This window comes from Misgurnus anguillicaudatus, chromosome 8, assembly GCF_027580225.2.
Source record: "Misgurnus anguillicaudatus chromosome 8, ASM2758022v2, whole genome shotgun sequence".
NCBI classification, from domain to species: Eukaryota; Metazoa; Chordata; class Actinopteri; order Cypriniformes; family Cobitidae; genus Misgurnus; species Misgurnus anguillicaudatus.
The window spans coordinates 10,781,886-10,805,967 of NC_073344.2; the positions used below are offsets into that span (position 1 = coordinate 10,781,886).

General features: G+C 36.7%; 1 protein-coding gene across 2 annotated transcripts in view; it reads right to left on the minus strand.

The window, feature by feature from the left end:
• brinp3a.1 (bone morphogenetic protein/retinoic acid inducible neural-specific 3a, tandem duplicate 1) overlaps nt 1-24,082 on the minus strand; it is a 54,721-nt gene that overhangs the window by 13,230 nt on the left and 17,409 nt on the right. For both annotated transcript variants that reach the window (XM_055213326.2, XM_055213325.2), the window contains exons 5-7: nt 20,994-21,178; nt 3,215-3,320; nt 656-892 (exon numbers count right to left, since the gene is read on the minus strand). In XM_055213326.2, coding sequence (XP_055069301.1) covers nt 656-892; nt 3,215-3,320; nt 20,994-21,178 — 528 coding nt within the window. The remainder of the gene's footprint in view (nt 1-655; nt 893-3,214; nt 3,321-20,993; nt 21,179-24,082) is intronic.

The window sequence follows — 24,082 nt, forward strand, 5'->3', positions numbered from 1 at the left end:
GTAATTGAAAATAATATAATTTCCATTTTTAGACATCCATTGATCTTTACCAGCCACCAATTTCATTTTTGATTACCAATTTGAGCACCAAACCAAAATGCTGGATGCCCCAGTTGAACAGAGAAACTGACTATTAGATCATCTTTCTCCATCTACAGCATGTGATTATTGTTTATTTATTTGGTTTACAGTCATTAGGCAGAGGTTTCCACTTCATGCTGTAGCTGCAGGAGGTAGATCTCCAACATAGCCATGATGCGCTCAAAAACCTGCTCGGGCTTGGCGCTATGCCTAGCTCAGGGACAGCTAAAGCTGCCAAGCCCAAAACACTGCTTTACCACAATGACAATGACACTAGATCCCTGGAAGCACTTCACACTATTTCCGCATCAGGCATCAAAAGTAACAAGGTGACAATCACTTTTTAATGTCAACCCGCTATGTGTCATTGATATTCACAGATCTTAGCAGCGTGACAGAATTAACTTGATGCTGGCACACCACCATGCCTTGCAGAATCGGTCTAATGTACTGCCAACAAAACAAGTTGGTTTTAAAACCTACATATTATTTCTTAAATCTTTGACCAGCAAAGCAGAGTAGAAGGTTAGAAGAAAATATATTCATCTCTGGGGAATGCAATTGCAGAACTTACCAGACTCTTGAAAGTCTTGGTTGGCTTGCGTCCAGGACTCTCTGATGAGTTTTAGACTGTCCTGCATGGCCTTCAGGTCTTCACTTGGACAGTTGCATTGGGGATAATCAGGACTACATTTGCACCAGCAGTCATTTTCTCGGCACACAAACTCGCCCTCTGAGTGGCAGCCGATGTAACTGAGAGCTGCCTCCACAAATCGGCTCCTTAGGTACTCTGGCAGAATAGCCTGAAGTCCTTCAAATACAAACAAATCTTAATATGAGTATTCCAGTATACCAACACAATTATTATTGTATGATTTGCTTTCGTCTCAGTGACACTGGATTTAGGTGTGGGGCTTGGGGTGGAGCATCACTCTTGCTTTTTCTGATAAACATACTTTTTTGTATAATCTACTTTGTATGAATTACAAAAATACAAAAATTGCCACCACAAAATTAGTTATTTTAGAAAAAGTTTTTTGGTATATGGCTCGGTGACAAAAACAGTTTGGCAAGATGAGAAATTTAAAAATATATTAAAAAACTTGTTTTAAAAGCAGACATCATGTTTATTTCAATGCACAGTGTATTTATGTTAATTTTATGCAATAAAAATTAAATTTGCAACATTTTTATGAAAGGTTAAGACTGAATGGACCTAAAAATGTCGAATGGATGTAACCGCCAATTGCGCCAAAGAATGAAAAATTTTAAATATTTTATCCACCTTGATGGCATGTAATCGTAATCATACATTTTTTTTTTTAAATATAATTTTATTAGTTATTTCTAAATGTAAATGTTAATGCGTTTTTGTAATATTTGTCCTGACATATGCTGAAAACAGCTCTGTTTTGTAAATAATCTTTGACAAATGATGTAAAAATGTATGTAGAAAAATCATATTACACTTAACTAGTTGATTATATTTTATTACACATTTTTTTAGAATATATTTATATTTTCATAAAAAAATACTAGTTACACCATTTGAAATAGACCGGCTACACCACAATGACATTTTTGCAATTATCCACCAAATATTCTTTCAAAATGAAATAAAACCAGACATTTTAGAATTGGTCCTTAAAAAAGAAAATGTATGCAAGTAATCTGCAAATGTATTTTGAACCATAATACCATGGACACAAAATAATTAACGTCACGTCATTGACCCATATACCAAAAATAAGAAAAAGAGTACTTTACGAGGTACTAAATTATTTATATGTTCATACATTTTGTACAATTTGTTTTCGTCCCAATGACGTTGGGTTTAGGGGTGGGGCTTGGAGCAGAGCTTCACTTTTGATTTTTTATCAGTGTACTTATTTGTATAAATTACTTTGTACGAATTCATATGAAAATCGGCACCGCAAAAACCGTTACGTTTTCCTGTGAGATCTAGTAGCCCGATTGTGTCTCAAACCAACTTCCAAGGGCCTTATTCACTCAAAACAAGAATTAAGGGTAAAATTAGAATTAAGAATTGAAGGTAAAACTATGATAAATATATTTCTTAGTGTCTCTTAATTCTATAACAAATAAGCTATAATTACTAAATAAAAAATCTTAAATAATTTATTGGTTATAAATTTTAGGTTTGGGTCTAAATAATTTTTTTGGACAATGGGTATATCCACTGGTATATACCAAAATTAAAAAATAGCAGTTTAAAATATTTCCACCACTTAAAGGTAAAGGATGATCATTTCTGCGCATCCGACACCATCAAAAGGAATAGCCTGTTGCCATTGGTCAACCAAATAGACCTGCCCCAACCCCACACAACTGGTTATCTGCATTATATGCACTTATAGATTTCTTTACACTTTAAGATGGAAAAGGAGAAAATGCTATACCGTTTAATCAATTACATTCTTTTTCTTTGAAAAAAAGTCATTTTACATACAGTATACCTATTTATTGGAAACAACCTTAACTCAGATTCAAAATGATTATCAAAACATTCACAGAGTTTAAAATTAGTAAATCACTTTTTGGCTTCAGTTTTTTCATAAATTGGGTAAGTGCGCCATGTAGCGGATATATCTAGTGGATATCTCGCGGTATTGCAGTTTAACATAAAAATTCATCAGGAACACATTTTTTATGCAAATGTTTTCTCTTATGGCAGGGAAAGAGTGAACAGACTGTCTTAGGGGCAGTTCACATTTCATGTCTTTTGCGCGTGCAAATAAGTTAAGTTTAATGTAGATGTGCTGCAAGCACGCTCAAATAAAGAGTAACGTGCATGCAATGCTCTCTTTTTCCTGTGAGATTTTTTTTCCAGGTGCGTTGGTGCTGCAGTGAGTTAAAAATGCTTCAACTTTTTAGAATGCCACGGTGAGCACGTTAAAAAAAGGAGGGAAGTGCCACAATTTTAGATGAGAAATGTGAACCACCCCTTAGTGAAAATTGTTTATAAGCATGCTTTTACAACCCAAAAGATGGCTCTGGAATATTTTTGTAAACATGCTGCAGCCTCTTACAATATCAAGGTAAAATAACACAATTAAAAGGGTGACAATATCATTAAAAAGTCTGGGACAGGGCTGGATTATGAATACACTACCTTGCAGATGAATCTTGTTTTCAGGACTCTGAACCAAAACAGAACTGACAGAATCGAGGTTGTCATAGTTACTGCATCCAAGAGGGCCTGTCCTTGTTTCAGTCACCTTAAGGGAAGACAAGAAAAGGCACATGACAATACTTGATGCAAAACAGAGGCAAAAATTACATGTATGCTATTAGATATGCAGAACAAGCAAATGATTTTCCTGTGAAATCAAAGTAAGAAAAAATGTATTCAGTGCTTCTACAAGCCCACAAACAGATTGGCTGTCGATACAGGAATTCATTTTGAATATATGAAGAGTTTGGTTCCAAAACGCAATAAATCCATTTTGACAAATTTCGGTAAAAACTTGTTTTCTATACCAAGAAAGTGACAAGATGAAAACCACTATTTTCTGTTACAAACTTTCACATAACATCTTTAGGTTATAAAAACATTAAAAATTCAAATCCATAACTTGATTTTCAAAGATTTATTATAAAAACGAATTCTTTTTTCCACAAAATGCAATAAATCCATGACATTTTTTAATTTCAAAATGCTATAAATCTATTAAATCAATGTATAAATGTGCATTCATCTTTACCATTTTATATTTATTTAGTTGACTAGTGGTATACAATGATTAAAAAATAAACATTAATGGCATTAACCAAAACACTTACTTTGTTATATTAAGAACACAATGTTTTAGCATGAGAAGCTTGATGCTGTCTGGAGAGCAAGCAACCGAGTGCCTCTCGCGGAAATTATTAGCTGTTGATGGCTTACGTTTCTTTCCCGTCACAGAAAACCATCACAGGTTTGGCAATGCTATTAAAGTATTATTTTGTTTTGTTTGTTGATCACGAAGTACAACGTAGATGAGGAAAACTAGGACTCCGTACTCAGCGCGCCGCCATGTTTGTTTACATTGCGTGAATGGTCCGCTGTAATATAAGAAATGGATTTATTGCATTCTGTAAAAAAGGAGCAGTGGCGTTTGTCGCATTTTGGGAAAAAAGGGAGAAAAGATGACAGAATATCACGGCGGGTATTGGATTTTGCGTAAAATTAATTATTTACTTTTAACCCTCTGGGGTCTAAGGGGTTTTTAGGGCCCTGGAGAAGTTTTGACATGCACTGACATTTGTGCTTTTTTCAGTTGCTTAAAAACATAATAATGGCAAAAGTCTTATAACACTGTGTTCAGCACAAACTGGGCTACTATATTATATGATCAACATGTATGTACATGTTTGTATTTTTGAGAGAAAAATGTTTATGCGTGGTTTTTGAAAAAGCTAAATTTTTAAGTGACTGATATATGTCAAAAAAACTCATACTAAACATGTTTTCCCAAGACTTTTCAATACAGGATCTAGTAGTCTAGAGTTTTTTCTTTAAAATGATGTGAAAATCATTCTGCTTACTCATTTACATAAGACAATAATATTGATTTACAATTTCAAAGTCACTTTTTGGTTAGGAAGGCAATATGCAAGGAGGCTGGAAGCTCTTGAATAGTCTGTGATTGACAGCTGAAGAACAAAACACTTGCATAATGAGCTGCATAGGCTAATGAGACGACGCCTTGTTACGTGTTTGTTTGTGAAAGCAACACAAAAGAAATGCCTTCCCATGCGTGATCCTGCGTTAAATAAACTTACCGTGCAGAGATATACGCGAACAAACAGGGTTTTAGATGTGTTTAGATCCGTCTTAATACAAAAGTGCGTCAAATATGAGGCATTGTGTGTTTGTGTGTGTGTTTGGCCGTCAACCGCGTCTGACGGAAGCACAAAGAAAACATAAGCGCCTGGAGATAACTTGTATTTACAGGTGAGAGAGCATACTTTATAATTTTACCACAAAGCGCGTCAAATATGAGGCATCTTGTGTTTTTGTGTGCGTTTGGACCTCGATCCCGTCACACTGACGAAGCACACACTCGCGTCTTTTTGGAGATAACTTTAGGCGCGAGTAAACAAGTAGATGTGATGTTTGCAATGGCACCTTTTATAAGAATACCACAAAGCGCGTCAAATATGAGGCATCGTGTTTGTGTTTGCGTTTGGACATCGCGTCACTGAAGCACACGCACTCGCGTCTGTTTGGAGATAACTTTAGGCGCGAGTAAACAAGTAGATGTGATGTTTACAATCGCATATCTTATAATGATACCACAAAGCGCGTCAAATATGAGGTATTTGTGTGCGTTTGGACGTCGATCGCGTCTGTTTGATGAAGCACACACACTCGCGTCTGGAGATAACTTAAGTTACAGTCTGAGTAAACAAGTAGATGTCATGTCACCAACACTTGGATTAAAACTCAACACAGCACTGAATGGCTGCAGAGGAGTCTCCATTGACTGGGGTTGACTAATGAATATGGATGATCTCTGCTCTTCTCTTCAATGGAGCGGGGCGTGGCTCATTATAGATAATGCAGGAAAACGAGAAAGACGGTACATCTCCCTCTTCTAACACAGTTAACAACGAATTACAATATTTGATTTCGATTTCACTTACATCTTCCAAAAGCAGACATTCCAAGCATTATGTCGATATGTATCTTTTGTTTATATAAGAAGTATTCCTTAAGTTACAGTTAATTTTTCTGACGTGTTTCTGAAAGGACTTCACTGAGGGAGAGAGAACAAAACACGCATCATGTTTATTTTCTTAATTTTGCGAAAAGCACAACATTCTGTTTTTATTGGGAGTGGACAGAAAAAAACTAGACACTTTAACGTTTTAAATGATGTATAAATCATATCTGTATGACCAAAATCAGCAGAGTTATCTAACTCTCTTTGCGGAGTGATTGAAAAATAAAGAGTTTGCGGCGCCCGCGCCACCGTCGACCCCAGAGTGTTAACTACTGACCTGATATAATACTGATTTTGGCAGTAACTCATTTTTTTCAAAAATGGCGTTTATTGCGTTTTGGAACCAAACTCTTCATATATTATTATAATGGTATGTGACTTTCTATTGCTCAACAATTTTTCTTTAATAGCTCGGTTGGCGTTGAGTAACTTCAGCTTTGATGTTTGTCCTAAAATTACTTTGGAAAAATCAAAACAGACACGCATGAGATACTTGTTTACACAGTCCAGATAATGTGGTATTGAAATAATTTGTTTAGGTAATGTTTGAGTTCAATTTGAAATCTTTAATGTGTTTCGTCTAGAGTTGTCTTTTAAAAGTCCTCTATTAGGTTTACTACAGTCTGACAAATCTGAAAAACAGCAAGCTTCCTCTCATTGCTCTGAATCTAATTTCATTGCTGTCTAAGAGAAATAATTCCAATTTGTGAGTACTTTTAATCATTTGCTTCCTGTGGGCTTGTTGTCCAGACCAATGTTTTGGTTCCACTTTGATTCATGAGCATTGCTGTTTTCAACAAATTCACAATTGTTGTGATGTGTACATGCACTGTAAGTAAATGTAACTGTAGCAATATCCCAATATACCCCCCACTTTACAAGTTTTGCAATGTATAGCAACATATTGCATCGCAACCTATGTGCGTGATACATATCGCATAGAAAGATTCTTGCTGATACACAACCTTATGAAAAAATATTATTGTACCAGCATATTAATTTCTTGTGTTACAAAATTAAACTTGATTATAAAAAGTTTTTAGAATGAAAAACAGGAAACTCCATTAAAAATTTTATCAATATTTTAATTGATACAATTGAGGGCCTGTCGTCAATTATTCCTTACTTAATGCAAAGTAACTAACGAAAATAACTGCAAGTTTTACCCATTCGATCCAAACTGCGCTGCAAAGAGCAATACTACTTTAAACTTGTCTATAACTTGGCAAATGACCATGGAATAAGTGGGATAATCAATAGCCTGTAGTGCATTAAAGGATTTTAAATGCACTTTATGTCGAGAGGTTATTTGTCTCGGCATTGTGGAGTTAAAATCCTTTAATGCACGGGAGGCCGCTGATTATCCTTTACTTAAAAGTTATAATACACATGTTATTGTACACATTAATAAATGTAAAAATAAATGTTGAAATTGCAGAACAAAAAAAGAAAAAAACCCAACACCGAAACAGCTTACTTTCATATTATATAGTAGGGGTGCGTGAGGCAAAAACTAACGCGGGGTTAATTGTAACACGGACCGTTTACATTGTTGCACAGGGTTGAGCGATTTGTTTTTTCTTGCAGTCAAAAGACAGTCTCCCGCAAATGTATGGCACGGTATAATGTTTTTCCATAGAGTTATTGATAAAAGAGTGTTTTGGTGGCATGTAAGTAAATTGTTTTCATCATGTGTTTTTTTTTCGGTTTCTAAGTTGGGTGTGTAAGATACCGAATTCAATGCTACTTCATATTAATCAGTGTCTTGCTGACTAAAACATATTATCATTTTAAAAATGTCTTGAGCTCTTAGCAACTGTTTTGGTAGGCTTAAAATATTTTGACCCAGCGGGGTTAATTGTAACGCTGTGTTACAACTAACCCCTCAGCACTTACGATATGAAAACAGCTAACGTTAGCGTAATTCTTGCAGTTGTTCTTAAAGCCCCACTGTGTAGGATCTACTCCCATCTAGCGGTAAAGCTCTATATGACAACCAACTGATTATTAGTTTCTAGCCCCCCCATTCGGAACGCGTTTTTACTAGTACAGTGGCCCTGTCATGCCAAGGTTAACATGGCATCCAGTAGCTAAAGCAAAAGCAATGAAAAAAAAAAGAACAATTTGCATTGTCCTTTGCCTGTGATCCGTCAAAGCACACAGATTTATGTTAAACATGTAAAAAGTCTGATTGTCATGAAATGTCCGCTTAAAATCACATAAGTTACAAAAAGCAATCATAAACGTAGCTTAGACACTCCTTTTTCATCCACGCGAGGAAAAATATCACAGGGGCTGTTAAACTTGGTTTTAAGATGTGTTTTCGTCGATCAGATCACAAGTGGACGAGAGAGAGACATTACGTTTACACTTGGTGTTTAAATCCGTCTCTTTTTGTCCATTTTCGACCGCTTCTCTTCAGATTACTGAGGAGATGGTCTGTGGACGAGTCCCTCTCCTGTCATTTAATTGAGCTGGAGTAATGACGGGTTTAAATGGACGCGAACTAATATGTCAGAGTCCAATGCTTATGTTTAAGTAAACGTTACATGTCCGTGTATATGTAAGAGCTTTCTCTGATATTGGTGAAATAAGATTGCTCAACTTTCACACGCTTGTAAAATGAAACGAAAGACGCGCAGATCAGACGCTTTTATCAATGAAAGGCTAAAAATAGCGCTGTACACCGTGTGTTTGTGTTAGAGGTCAGAAAAGATGAAAAACATTTATCTCAGTACCTCAGAATACATAAAATGGGCGGAGAGACGGCGTGTGGCTGTTCCAAGACATTAAACCACATGCATGTTTACACTAACAAGTGTTACGCATACCCATGCTATAGTTAGCCAAGGAACTATAAAACTTCAAGTTTACAACATAAACTGTATATGTAAACGAATATGCTGAAGTACCTGTGGTGAAGATAACTTAGCAACTTCATTGTCCAATGAGACCCATCTTGGAAAACTAACTCCAATATTGACTTTGGTCTTGATGTTTTTCCTGTCGCGTTGTCGTTTAAAATCCCTGTTTCGCTTCCTTGGCGACTTGTTTTAATGTCCTCGAGAATATGTCTTCAACAGGCTTTCAAAGCATTAGATCGCAGGTTTATCACGGCGTGCAGCCGAAGGATTCAGTCTAACGCAGGTCGCATATCCGGGCTGCATACGTCATCAAGCCTGGTTTATTTAAATTAACTGAGCATTACATGCGCAAGTCATAAGCATATTACATCAATTTACAATTAACTAAGAATAATTGTCAGCTTTATAATTGTTAATATTCTGAAATAAGACTGTCTTGATGACATATACCGCCTACACATGCAACCTCCGTAGGCTTCAGCTCGCGGCCAGCTTGAGTGTAGTCTGAAAGCGCGAAAGGCGGAGCTTGAATTTCAGGAATGTCCCTCGTCGGCGAATGTATTTCAAAGATGGAGGCCAGAGAGCGACTCGATCGTATGTATTTTAAATAGCAGATTCTACACTTACGAGAATACTTTGATTAGTGGGGTGGGCGTAATTACACATGAATGAGCACATACTTTTGAAAGAAAACATGGGTTTTTGCTAAGAATTAACTAAAAATAGTACACAATGGAGCTTTAAATAGGCTGCACACGAATTATTGCTGGCTGCCAACAAAATAAATCTGCCTGTCTTATCAAAAATTGTGAGTCAAAATGTATTTTGTTCATATCTTTAATATTGATTGAATAAGGTCACGTTAAAGATTAAAATCATAATGAAATGAATGGCTAAAATCAGACTTTGATTTTCACTATCTCAGAATTTGATTTTGAGGCTTTAGTATGGTTTTAAAGACTGGGTCACATATAATTTTTTTTAGTCATAATTTAGCTGTTTTTCTCACATATTTAGACATTTGTATCCATTTATAGTTGAACTATGGTTAGATGAGGGATGAATAGTGTAAATACATGTCTATTATAGACAGGTATATAAACAATATCCACTTTAAGTATATAGACAAAATAATATTGAAATTTTGCCTGCAAACTTAATTTTTAGCAAGTGTTACAACTAACCCCCTGCCTGTTACAATTAACCCCACCTATGGGGTAAGTTGTAACATTTGCACTTCTGTCACATTTGGTGTAATTGTCCAAGAATGCTAAGTACTAGAACAAACTTCAAATGTTCATTCGTAGGAGAGATGTGTGTGTTGCTTGTGTAAAAATATAATTAGTCAAATTTAAATTTTTTAATGATTGAGCCAAAACCAAAAAGTGTGAGGTTGTGCCCCGCTCTCCCCTAGGCGAAAAGCAGTAGGCGAAGTGAATAGTATGTCCGAATTCATAGTATTTGAAAAGCAGTAGACGAAAAGAACCCAGATGACCTGCTGTACTACTTCCGGCAAGATTTTGAAGTGTGCATTTAATGGACACTTTACTATCCCATTAGCACCAGGGAGAGGAGTCATCCAACAAAGAAGAAGTAGGAGAGGCATTGTCATGTTTAAAAATGTAGGAAAGCTGTAACACGGCTCTATTAAAATGTAAATACAGATAAAAATTGGTTGTTACTTATGGTAAAATTACGCTTGTTTAACAGCAGCCAAGTTAATGGCTCACTTGTTGTTATGACTACGTATGGCACATGATGTAAAATTATATAGTGTGCTGTTGGTTAAGAGCCTTATTTTTTTGAGGTTAAATTACACAGAATTTATGATAAATTTATACATTTTATAAAACGTCATAAAACTGGGGCTAATCTCAAGGCCCCTAGTTTGAGAACCACTGCTATATAGAATGTACTGTTGCAACGGTCAATGAGTAGGTACTTCATCTAATCCAGCACGTACTGTCACAGTATTCTGTTTCGGATGCAGGGTAGATCTTTGTTCGCATTCAAGTGCTGCACGGTCACAGCTCAATCATTCCTGACAAAAGCTTGATTTGAAGTCACTGTATATCAAGGCTCTTCTGACACATGGGAAGATACACACACTGCCTGTGGGCAAATATATCTCCCGACCTGTCACTTACAAATTGTTCTCTGTTCTACATTGTCGTCTTTAATATTTCCCCAGCGAATGAATAAAAGTACCCATGTCGTATTTATAGATGAATGGGGACCCAAGAATTTAGCCAAACTCTTTCATTTCTCTGCAAGAAGGTGACTTTTCTTTAATCACCATCTGCTAAAGTGGTCATTGGACAACCTCTGAAGTGGCTGAAATAAGAAAGGGTAAGTACCACGGTGAACTTTCCAAGCAGAATGCTGTTGTTGTCAATGGAAGTGAACCACGGAAAATGACTGTGGACCTGGAAAAGCCAGGGAAGCATTTCTAATGTGCTACACAAGCCGCAAATACCCATTATCGAGAGCTGCTTTATTTAATTTCCATTCAGTGTGTTGAAATAACTTTCAGGCAAGAACCAGAAGGAAAACCACAGGTTCAGCAAACCCACCGCTGGCATTTCCATTTCTCTTATTGATGCGTCAACGCAATTAATTAAAATCCAAGGAGCCTCTACAGGGATCAGCAGATTAATTTCTAACAAAGACAGATGTCCGACGTACGGGGGAAAATTGACCAATTGCAAGTATAAAGATGGGTTTTTTCATGCATAGCAATGAGTCGGCCTCCAACAACGGCCCGATAAAGCGGAGCATGTGCGAAACTTGTGCTTTTCCATTATGCAAGAGAGAAAAATGTAAAACCGTTACTGTAGCTAGTGTATCCGTTTCTGAATACATTACAAATGCTTGAGGGGAACTAAAGCCATGTGAGCTTAAAATTGCGGATTTGTTTTAAAATATATACGTTTTAGGTTTTTGCTGACTGCGTCAGAACTTCGCAGTATGCATTAATGGGATCAGGAACTGGTATAAAGGTCGCTTCTATTGTGGCGTGTATGGGATGTATTAATGGAAATGGGTCATTTGTGGCATGTAACTTTAAGCCTCAATCGCTCTGAAGTTCATAAAACTGTCCTCTGTATTTTTATTAAAGATTCTCTTGACGATCCCTGTCGTGTCATTCTCTACATGGTTATTGAGCCATTTGATCTATTATTCCCATATTACAACCTACTACAAACCTACTGCTGCAATGAAAATATCATGTGAATACAAAAGGAATAAATGTACTGTCAGATGATGATATTGTAAATCAAAACCCAACAGGATGATTAGGACTGAATGACTGCATGTTTTTCCACTTACCAAATCATGAAGTGACTTTTTGTACTCTCAAAGTTAGTCTCCTACACGAAAGCAGCTCATGCTTGTTAAACACCTGCGTTATATAACATTTATATATATATATATATATATACATATACATAGATGCCTCATTAGGCTGCTCCATAGATGTGTTCACCTAGCAGCCATTACTAGGGCATTAGCATTCTCGTCGCTTCATGAAATGAAGATTGAAACAATGTAGTCACAAGACTATTTTAACAACGTCTTTACTGCCTTTCTGGGTCATGAAAGTTGTGAGTTGCGTTGTTGTCTCTAGGGCAAGGGTCTTCATCTAATCTTCTTCAAGGGCCAGATTTTAAAATTGTAAATATGATGCGGGTCAAACTTTGACCGCTATTTTTACCTTTAATATATTTTTTACTTTTAACTATTATTAATTATATTTTGTTATAGGTCATATATTAAAAAAAAGATGCACACCTCTTGTATCCAGTATTTTGCCTTCCTTTTAATTACTGAAAACTCATATTTTCTTTTTTAATATTTTGAAAACAATTGCAGTTTAACATTGCAAGAGCCAAGTGTAAATAATCAACACATGTACTTTTGTACAGCACTAACTGTAATGCAGAGCCCCTAAACTTCCTAAACTGTTTAACTTTCATAAATTATTACATTTAAATTTTTCACAACATATAGTCAGTCTTCTCCTAATGACTGAAAATGCACTTCATGTTTTCTTTTTTAATATTTTAAAGATATGAAGAATTTGGTTCCAAAAAACGCAATAAATCCATTGTGACTAATTTAGGTAAAAATTTGTTTTCTATACCAAGAAAGTGAAAAGATTACAAACTTTTACATGGCATCTTAAGGTTATAATAACATTAAAAATTCAAATCCATAATTTGATTTTCAAAGATTTATTATAAAAACGTATTATTTTTTTCGCAAAATGCAATAAATCCATGACAGTTTTTTTTTTATAAATGTGCATTCATCTTTGCCATGTTATATTCATTTAGTTGACTAGTGGTATCCTAACCCTAACCCTAGAAAAAATAAACATTAATGGCATTAATCAAAACACTTGTCATATTAAGAACACTGTCATTGCTGCTGTCATTCTTGGGACGTCGTCGCTGAACTTTTTTGACAGCGATCAGCTGTAAAATGTTTTGGTTCTGCTTGTTTTTCCTTGACTTTGAGTAAAATAATGGAAAGTTTTCATAAGATCCCCTGGGATCAATCTTTTAGCATGACAGAAGCTTGATGCTGTCGTGTGAGAACAAGCAACAGCCGGCATTTTTTCTTTTGCCCTTGTGCCCTTTTGCGTAAATTATTCGATTTGGATGGTTTACTTTTCTTCCCCACCACAGAAAACCACCACAGGTTTATCAATGCCATCAAAATTACTATTTTGTTTTTGTTTGTAGCTCACGTAGTACAAAGTAGATGAGGAAAACTAGGATTTCCTGTGTATTCAAAGTACTTAGCGCCGACATTATTGTTTACACTGCGTGGAATGGTGCGCTGCTATTGGTTAAGCAGATTTATTGCATTAGGAAGAGAAGGAGGACTGGGGTTTAATCGCATTTTGGAAAAAAAAGAGAGAAAAGATGACAAAATAACATGGCCGATATCAGATTTTGCGTCAAATGAAGAATTTACTTTTGAATACTGAACAGATACAATACTGATTTTGGCTTTAACTATTTTTAACTGGCATTTATCACTTTTTGGAACCAAACTCTTCATATACAGGCTAAATCGCCTTTCCATTGTACACTATCCGGACACGACTGTCGGTTGGCGTATCACCTGCGGTGTAGTCGCCCAGTTTATATTTTTTAATGCATCCAAAGCTCAAATTGGATCTGATAGTTATGCACCAGCAGATTGTTGGCACCAAAAGCAGCCCTTTCCGACTCTCCTTCCGGTTCATCGGCTGTTATTTGTCATGTACACTGGAAAGGTAAAAGTAACCACACTGATTTTAAATCAGACAAAGATGACTGGTGGGCTGGATAAAGATGATTGGAGGGCAGCATTTGGCCCGTGGGCCACCAGCTGACTAGCCCTGCTATAGGGGCTCAGAAAGCTCTTGGTTTTCATATATCCATTTGTGAAGATGAACAAAGGTCTTTATGGGTGTGGTACGACATGAGAGTAATTAATGACAAAAATGTCATTCTTGGGTGAACTAATATGTTGGTGTTCCTTCCTGTAGCTCAACTGACTTTTCGCAAAGACCTGTCCCCTTTTGCTATATCCAACATCAGCCAAAGCACTCCCACTGCACTAGAACTGATTATCGTGAAATCATAATTTTTGGAAAAACAACTTCAACAGATTGAACTGGCTTGCTAATTTCAGACAAAAGCAGAAAGAAGGTCTGCAATATGCATTCAAAGTATAAATTCAGGATGTGAAAGTGACAAGGAACGAAGTAAACAAAATAAAGAACGAAGCTATAGCCTACAGGTCATAAAACTGAAAGTACTGCATCACGATCGAGAATGAGAATCACAACACTGCTCTAGCTCTCTATTCACTAATGCCATCCTTAAAAAGTCAAATCACCATGTATTTGTAAGGTCACATTCTGTAAATCATTCTAGAAGATTTTAAGCGAAAGTATTTGTTGAACATATAATAGAGCATTCGGTTAAAGAGCACCTATTGTCCGATTCACATTATATTCCTTTGGTGTGTAATTGTGTATTAGTACATGTTAACGATATGCAAAAGGTACAAGCCCCAAAGTAAACAATGACACGAGTTATCGTCTCCAACGTAAATCTCTTTCCTTGGACTACAACAAACACATTGTAGGCAACAGTTTACTTCCTGTGATTGGTGATGTAGACAAGACCGACATTATCATAATTCCTCCCGCTTTGGACTCACAGCCTGTAAATTAACTCCTGTTAGCAGCCGAATCTTTCAAACATGGTAAGCAGCGTCACATTTCCTGTTGACGTCAAAGGTATTCAGGCGAATCATAATGTACAGATTAGCTGGCCAATCAGGAACACAGAGCTTTTCAAATCCGTGGGTTTCAGGAAGAGAGTGAAATCTGGAGCTACAAAAATGTACGGTACGTGGAAAATAATGTGTTTTTAACCATAAACCACGCGAATACATTGTATTATACCAAATACACAAAATATTTTTTTAGCAATGAAATAGGTGCTCTTTAATATTATTATCCCATTTTTGACAGATTTTGCTTTTAGGGGCTTTGCACTGTAGAATAAAAGTCTGCCAAATCCGTAAATGTAATAAACAAACCTAATGTAATAGTAATTTTAGAAAAATATTTGACTACAAAATTGACCAATCAAGTATTCCAAAGCATCGTTCAATAACGGCACATAAGCTTCGCTTATTTCCTAAATACACCAATATCAGCTGTGCCTTGCATTTCTCAACATAGTAAATGAGAATAAAAGAAGGTTTTGTAATTCCCACCTGTGATTTATCCAACAAAAGCTGTGGAAAATGTCACGGAGAGGGCCCGTGTAGACGCGCATTTAAATAATAATGGATTTTAAGATTCCTATTCAAGTTTTTTAACACATAAAAACTGTCATTAACGTTTCCAAGATTGACACTTAAATTGCTTTTACAAAGTCTCAAACAGAATGAGACCTGTATTTCATCAATGCATATTAGTCAATATTCATATTTCTATTGGAATGAGGCATGTTTTTACACCACACTGATTCAATGTTTGAGAATTTCAAGCAGCTGTTTTTTACAAAAAGACTTTTTCTTGTGGCTTAGCACAACCCCCCATGCCAGCATGTGTGTGTGTGCTACAGGGAAAGCTTATCATTGAAAGAAAGTGTGCATTAGAATGGAATTATATTCCTCTCAACAGAAAATGGGACTTTATTGAAAGCAGCAGGGTATCCTAGTAGTGGTTAATGCTCTCAGCTTCGGCTTGTGAAATCTCAGAATGAAACACAAAGGCATGTTCTTTAGAAAAGAGCTTCATCTGCGTGCATTAGCTGGAAGTTCTTTTTTGATTTCCAGGCGTTCTTTTCTCACAGCCGGATTCGGAAGTTCTCGCTTTGGTTTATGGCAGTTGAGAGCCAGAGGCAGGGGGAGGTGCTGAGGTGCTGGCAGAGTTTTCATGCCTCCCAGCCTGTGCTCGGGATGCTTGACTGATGACCCAGGCAAACGTCAAAGCACTACCCGTGGCAAAATGCCCAACTCTTTCTCTGTACCGTAATCTTTTATAAAGTTTTCCACAGTTCAAACGTTTCTGCCACAGAATCCGCTTGAGTACTCGTAGCATGCAAAATGTTTTTATTCCTGAAAAGATGAGAAGGTCGAATAGGACATTTGGGTGTACAGCTAAATAAAAATTGATTTAATGTTGAAATAATAACATGATATGCTCAGTATATAATTGGAAGTACATTTGGTGTCCAAAGCCATTATTCTTCACCTTTTTAAAATGTTTATATATTTTTTTAAATTTCATACGTATTGTCATTGCCAATTAATTTAATTTATAATTATAATTTGTTACATTTATATGGCGCTTTTCTGCAGCATTCAAAGCGCTTTACATGTGAAAGGGGGGATTCTTCTCAACAACCACCAATGTGCAGCATCCACCAATTATGTTACCATTGAACTCAGAATTAACAATGACTAATTTTGACAACCGTAAATCATAATATTTAGCAATAAAACACTTATAAACAGAGAATATTATACTGTTATGGCCTGTGTGGTGTAGTGCAGGGTATACGCAGGTATACAGAATATACCCACTTCTTTATTAGATAGCATGGGGTATACCCACTTCTAAATTCTAAACATATGCAAGATTAGTCTTACATGTCACTTAAAACACAGGGCATTTAACCTTAGTTGGGCCGCTTAAAAAAAATGGGTACCAAATGGATAAAAAAATTAAAAGTATTGAGAAAAGCTGAAATAAATAATGGCTTTGAACACCAAATGCAATTATATATTAACCCATATATATCTCAATATTAGCTGAGAAAAGGCCCCATAAGAAGATGATTTAAAGACAATAAATTACTGTCTTTGGATATTTGTTGTCTGTACCTCTTTCTCAGGGTCAAACATCATATGTGCTGCACTTTTATATTAATTGTCAAGCTTTTTGTGAGTCATGGGTGGTTTCATTCGGTCTAGCACCTTTTTTTGTGTAAGTGTGATTTGGCAAAGCTTATTACCGGACTGCAGATTCGTGAAAACAATCCAACCTTTATTTGTTATGAAAAAAAATACAATTTCTTAATATAGTAAAATTGTGCAATTTAGTCAAGAGCCAAGTGAAATAATCATATAATCAGCTCTAAAAAAACAGAATAAATGCTAAATTAAAATTTTATTATATTATTTTTAAGGCATCCATAACACACGCTGTTTCTGCGTATTTGATGTTAATCTGGAGCACCTATAGAGCAGTAATAAATCCTTCACATCTCCAAAGAGTCTTTAGTTTTATCAGATTTATAAAAGACAGATTAGCTTTACAGATTCTTTCCAAAAACGTACGTAAAAATTCGGAAGGAGGAGTTACGAACTGCGGGAGGAGCGAGTCACGAGTCTACACTTTATACAACACTGACTGGATAACTTATGATTCACTACATGTTTGTGCTTGTGTATAATATGCACTTATGTGCCTATTTCCAGTGTTGTTTTCCTTAACGATGACGATAACTAAATTATTTCGTTGACGCACCTTTTTTTATGATGATAACGTGACAATGACTAGCTAAAAATTTCTCTAAGGTGACAAAAACATGACGAGATGCTTTCGAGTTTTTGTTGACGAGACGAGACAGAACAAAAATGATTATAAGTCTGACGTTCACAATGCATGTAATTTCTGCCTATTTTGCGTGAAATCTGTTCATTTTTAGCTAAAAAGTATCAGCAATGCTGCCGCTTCCTATCCTTGTTTTGGCTACGCCCACCACCCGGCTGCCACCATGCCGTGCACGTGCACCAGATTTTACACAACAACACACCTGCGGCTATGGCGAGTTCAAAGGACCATGGCGGTGACGCCAATAAATGGAAACAACAAGATGATTTATGGACATATAAGCGAGGTCTCAGCGTAACACACAAACTCAACATGAGGGTATATCAGGCTCAAGTTTTTTGTTATGACGTGTGCAGAAGGCACACCAACTAAAACAACGGCAAGACCTCAGGGACAACCTTAATGCACATTTTAATAGTATTAAATACACCACACTTTTTAACCTAAAGTAATTTGTTAAAGACTAAAACTTTTTACTAAAATTTACTTAAACTTGACTAAAACCTTTTTGGGTTTTCATCGACTAAAATTTGACTAAAACTTTCAAGTTTATAAGTGACTAAAATGTGACTAAAACTAAAAAGCATTTTCGTCCAAAAGACTAAGACTAAAACTAAAAGGGCTGGCAAAAACAACATAAAACAGAAGTCTTTCTTACTGCATGCAACTCATTACCCGGTTGAGACTTTTTAAAGAATCCAGCATTAAACAAACACACACACAAAACTCTGCTGCTACCCCAGATAAACAAACTATATCCATTGTTTCCATAATGCTGGCTTTCTTCTCCTTACATCCAAAAACACACTTCTTCTTTCGTGCCATTGTTGAGATATAAAACAAAGCTGTCGTGTGAAGTGATGCCTATAACAAAGCGTCCTTAGTTCTCGCCTTTCCGCTGATTGACGGGTGGGCGTGGTTTTTCGGGGGAAGTGCCCATAAAAAGAAGTGATACGTATAGCTTACACCTAAAACGTCAGCTGGACCCGTATAAAAAAAAACTTTCCGAAACTTGTACAAACCCTGGCGAAGTGCATTCGGCACAGAAATACAATATGTTTGACACTTTAGGGGATCGCACACCGGCCGCGCAGCTCAGCGCCGCGCAGCGCCGCGTCGCGTCGCGCCTAGGAGAACTCGGAGGTATTGTAAACCGGAAGTGCACATTAAATAGCGCGAGCTTCGTCAGATAGCGCCTACTTCAAAATGTAAAATATACGTTAGCAGCCAATGTTAATCATTAATGATGTTGGACACTTATGATGTTATTTAATGTTAAACTATGTGAGTGGCGCTCTGTGGCGCGACAGGGATTAGAACAACTTCCTGAGTCACAGCTGGACGGCGCGGACAGGCGCCACCTGGCGGCGCCGGTGTGCGCACACTCATAGAAAACAATGTGTTACATTTTTTTAGAACGGCGCGGCGCTGAGCGGCGCGGCCGGTGTGCGATCCCCTTTTGCCTATGTTTAGCATGAGGAAACAACTCTTAAACTGTGTTAATAAGTCAGAATGCACAAAATACCGTTGAACCACCCCCTTTAATGTCAACAAACACCCACAAAAAAATTTGAATTTTAGATTTATTTTTTTATTAGAAAATATATGCTGTAATGACTCCTTGACTCAGTGTACAGAGTTATAAATTCTGGCCACTCACTATCGTATATAGGCTTCTGAATATATTACCTTGTGAAATATTGTGTGATTGTTGAAGGCAACGTACTGTATCAGTGCAGCATTAAAATGCAGCTGACTGCCTCAACCGTCCAGACAATCCGAAACATGCCCCGATTGTTATGAACCACAGCCCGCACTCCTCCCTCATGTAAATCAAAATTAAATGCCATGATTAATGTTAACTGGCACTCTCTGCGTTTTCTGTCCACCATCTCGCCTCGCTGTGGAGGTTAAAGATCCATTTATTATTGACGGTGCTGAAAATCCTCCCCATAAGTCTCTTATTCATTAGAGCCCGACACCTCATATATATTCAAAATGGCTGACAAATAGGATGGGCTCTCAAAGAAATTATTGAAATGGAAATGATCATTCGTCACACCGAGACATAATTCTACCAGCTCCTTTATATTTATTTATTTGATATATTCTCTTTAAACCCCTCCCCCAAGTGGATAGCGCTTCTATTTTTCGCTCTTACCGAGCCGATGCTGCATGTTTAATACGGACTGAATCACAAATTCGGTACAGAGAGCATTTGTATTCACATCTGTCTTCATCCACGTGAGGTAAAAATCCATGGGCTGAATTAAAGGCTGCTGATGCTGAGAATATTTCACATCAATCACCAGAAATGTCGGGCGGATAAAGGCAACTTAAGGACCTCCGTCTACTCATTTCCATCAACATGGCTCACAAGCTCTTAGGCTAAGACACTTGCTGTCAGAAAATGATGTGTCTTGCTTTCTGTGCCTACAAATCAGCTGCAGTTTGTACATTTCACTGATATACTGAAGTTTATTTTTTTTAGACAAACAATTTAACCAATTAACAAAAAAAAAACTGTAGGCACTTTAGGTCAATTATAAGATGAGCGCAAATACATGCAACTTATTTAACAATCACCCACAATTTACATCGCCTATTTATTATCAGTGCTATGTCCCTGTATGCCTGCATATACTGTAGCACTGTGCTGTTGCCTATACAACTTTCTGTGAATTCCCCTTTGTGTCTTGTGCAGCGGCCATTTAACTCGTTTAAATTAGAGTATTTGGGTTACTGTTTCGAGCACAGTCACTGACCTGACACACATTGCTTGCTACGGGTAACCTGCTGTGGATTATGATGTATGATGTGTCATACGGCATTTGCTTAAAGCTGAATATGTGCCTTAAGGCACCTGTCAAACGCAATACAACAGTAATCAAGAAAATCGATATAACATTGATTTTTCTTACTTTTTTTAAGACCGAAGTGAAGTACACTAACATTCGGGTAAACTCGAAGCAGACTTTAGGCTCACAGCTTAACACTCATGATCCAATCAGAAAGGGTAAAGTGCAGGGTCTCTCTATTTTTTTTTATTAACCCACCTTCTTTGTACCTCACAAAGACGCAGCTGCAAAACAATGGATAAAGCCGAGCTCCTTCCAAAAATAAGCGCTCAGACGTGGGGTCAGGTCCCCTGGTCTGTGCGCATCTAGGCCACAGGGTTACCTTGATGGCAGTGGAGGCGATCTGGAGGTGGTGTAGTTTTCTCAGAGTGCTCTCTCTGTCTATGAAGTAGGAGGCTGCCAGCTGGTGAAGGGTCTCCAGAGTGACGGCCGTGCCATTTGAGTCAGTCAGGTCTGTCGTGCGGCTCAGCCTCCTCTTGTCCACAAATATAGTCAAAGCCTCTTCACCTGCAATAGGGGCAAGGCAACAATACAGGTTGAGGAATTGGAAAAATAAGGGCTCGGTTTGTTTATGTTAAGAAGGGAGACGTATCTAAACAAATAGACAGAAAACGGAATAGGGAAACGATGAAATGAATAAAAATTGATTAAGAACTTGACTTTCATAAATTAATTAGATTTACCATACACTGTCAATAATAAAGGTACAAAGCTGTCACTGGGGCAGTACCCTTTAATAAAGGTCATAATATGTACCATTTAGGTACAAATATGTATCTTTGAACTGCCAATATGTACCTTTAAGGTTCTCTTTGGGTACAAAGGTGTACCTTATTAAACTTTTGTACCTTTATTTCTGAGAGTGAATGAATGAAAAACATACAGCTTTAAGTAAAAACGTTGTACTTAACAACACATAAACAATATTTGTTGTTTATATTTATTTAATTATTTTAAGATTACAATTTCTGCTAGAAGAGAGAGACATAAAACTAGTAAAGTGTATATAAAGATATAGTTTATCAGTCATTATTAAAAATATTTGTGACCCTGAACCACAAAACCAGTCATAATTAAAGACCATATCATATCATATCAAACCATATATTAATTGAAAGCTTATTTTTTTATTTATTTTAGAAAATGTACCCTTATGACTGGTTTTGTGGTCCAGGGTCACATATGACTACAAGATGCCGGAACCAACTCGACCAATATGAATGGAAAATTCTAGAGAGTTGTATATAAACAAACCTGATATACTGCATAACAGATGCATAGTTCTTATACATTCATATATTATGAATGTTAAATGATATATAGTTAAAGATATATAGTTAAAGACATTTATCTGCCAGGCGGCGCTCTTACCCAACTTATAAAACACGTAAGTATTCCCTTAAGGCAAACAGTTTAAACCCGGTGTATGTTTTGATGATCGCTCTGAATCTGATCTCTATCAAAAGTCCTTCAGAAAAATGCAATTATCTCAGCTTTTTGCTAAAATTTTGTATTTTTGAAAAAACAACTCATATTTGCGAGGTGATAAAAAGAAAACAAAATAAAGGTAGCATGAAAAGTTTTTTTTTTAAGCAAACGGTCTGTTCTTTTATTTGATATATTGTATATTTATATATTTAAAGAAGAACATTTTCTGGAAGGCGTTAAACTTTTGTGAAAATCATAAAATGCTGGCGCTGGCAACGTTTTGAAAAAAGCTTGTGGGGAAAGAGTTAACTACTGACCTGTTTACCATTACAGAGTGCAATAGTATTTGTTGTACTATTTAATTTTATGGTCTCATGGTATGTTGTGTATTCTGTGTAATTGCATAATAATAAGCTTTTAATACAATATACTCAAGAGTCTAATAACATGGCAGATACTTAAAATGTAAATATAATGTAACAATACATGTGCACATTCATGGCACAGTAATAGCTACATATCTAATATAAAGTTGGACCAAAGAGTCCCAAATACTATTGGCTGCTGTAACCTTATGTGTATCCATCTTTTGTAGGGTAACACTTATAGGGTTTATTTGTTAACATTAGTAAATTAGGGTGTTTTCACATCTGTAGTTCAGTTCATTTGGTCCTCACCAAAAGCAAAACATGATACATTGTAGGTTTTTTAGCAGTTTTGGTTCCTTTTCACACCACACTGATTGCTCTGATCCGCACCAGTTGAAACGATAAGATCCACATCATTCATTGGCCACATGTATTTGAACGTATTTCCTAAACTACTTCTCGATTGGTCAGAATCAACGTGCGCGAAATTCCAACGGAATCCCGAAAGTAAACAAAAAGGAGGAAAATACAGCAGACACCATGGACATACGAATGCGTGCTGTAATTATATATGTGGTTGTTATATGTAGTTTATATACAGCACTCTAGACAAACTGTTCATTTACAGAATGAAGCACGGATGCGGCTTGAAAACAACTTTTTAATGCACTGCAAATGGCGAAGGCACCAAATTTCTGAGGCAATAATTTTGTGGCAATATTGCTAAAAGAAACTGTCAACAAACACTTCCTCATCCCATAATGCACAGCGCAGCTGACTACGACAGCTGGTTTAGTCCAAAATGCCCAGTACTTTTGCAGTCTAGGATCGTGTTCTAGGACCGCTCTAAAGTTCGTTTGAAAGCGTACCAAGTAGTGCTGCACAATTAATCGCATCGCAATCGCGATGTCAGCCTGTGCGATTATATGACAGCAAAATGTTGCAATTATATTAAAAAAAATAAATGTGTGGACTTGTTAACACAAACTTTCTGATAACACTTTGATGATTTTCCTTGCTGTTTAAAAAAAAAAAAGAAAAACAAACAAAAAAGGCAGTGTAAGTGTGGCATGCACATGTGTTGTGTGCCTCGTCACTTGTGTGTGCGCAGCGTGGAAATACCAGAGCGAAGATGGATGCAGAGGAGATTGACAGTGATCTGGTAGCTAAAAAAAACTCTACGTCTGTTGTATGGAAGTATTTTGGATTTAGGATTACTGACACTGAGCAGTTGCTACATCACGTGGCAATACGAAAACAATTCTAGTTTTACAAATACACATTTTAGCATTATCACTAAACTGTGTGTGGATTTTCCTTAAAACCCATCAAGTTGACTCATGATACCATTTATTATAATCGCAACCTTCAAGGAGGGCTCGGCCCGCTTGTTTGGTCCACTGTTGATGTGCACCAGAGTTTGATTGCTGCATTCTCACCTGCCCAAACGAACCGCACCAAATGAGCAATCGAACTCTGGTACGATTCAACCGAACTAAATGAGGCAGGTGTGAAAGCACCCTTACATTAGCTAACATGAACAAACAAGGGGCAACAAGTTTTAACCTTTTTATCCTTGCTAAATAATGGTAGTAAATGCCAATACAAATGTATA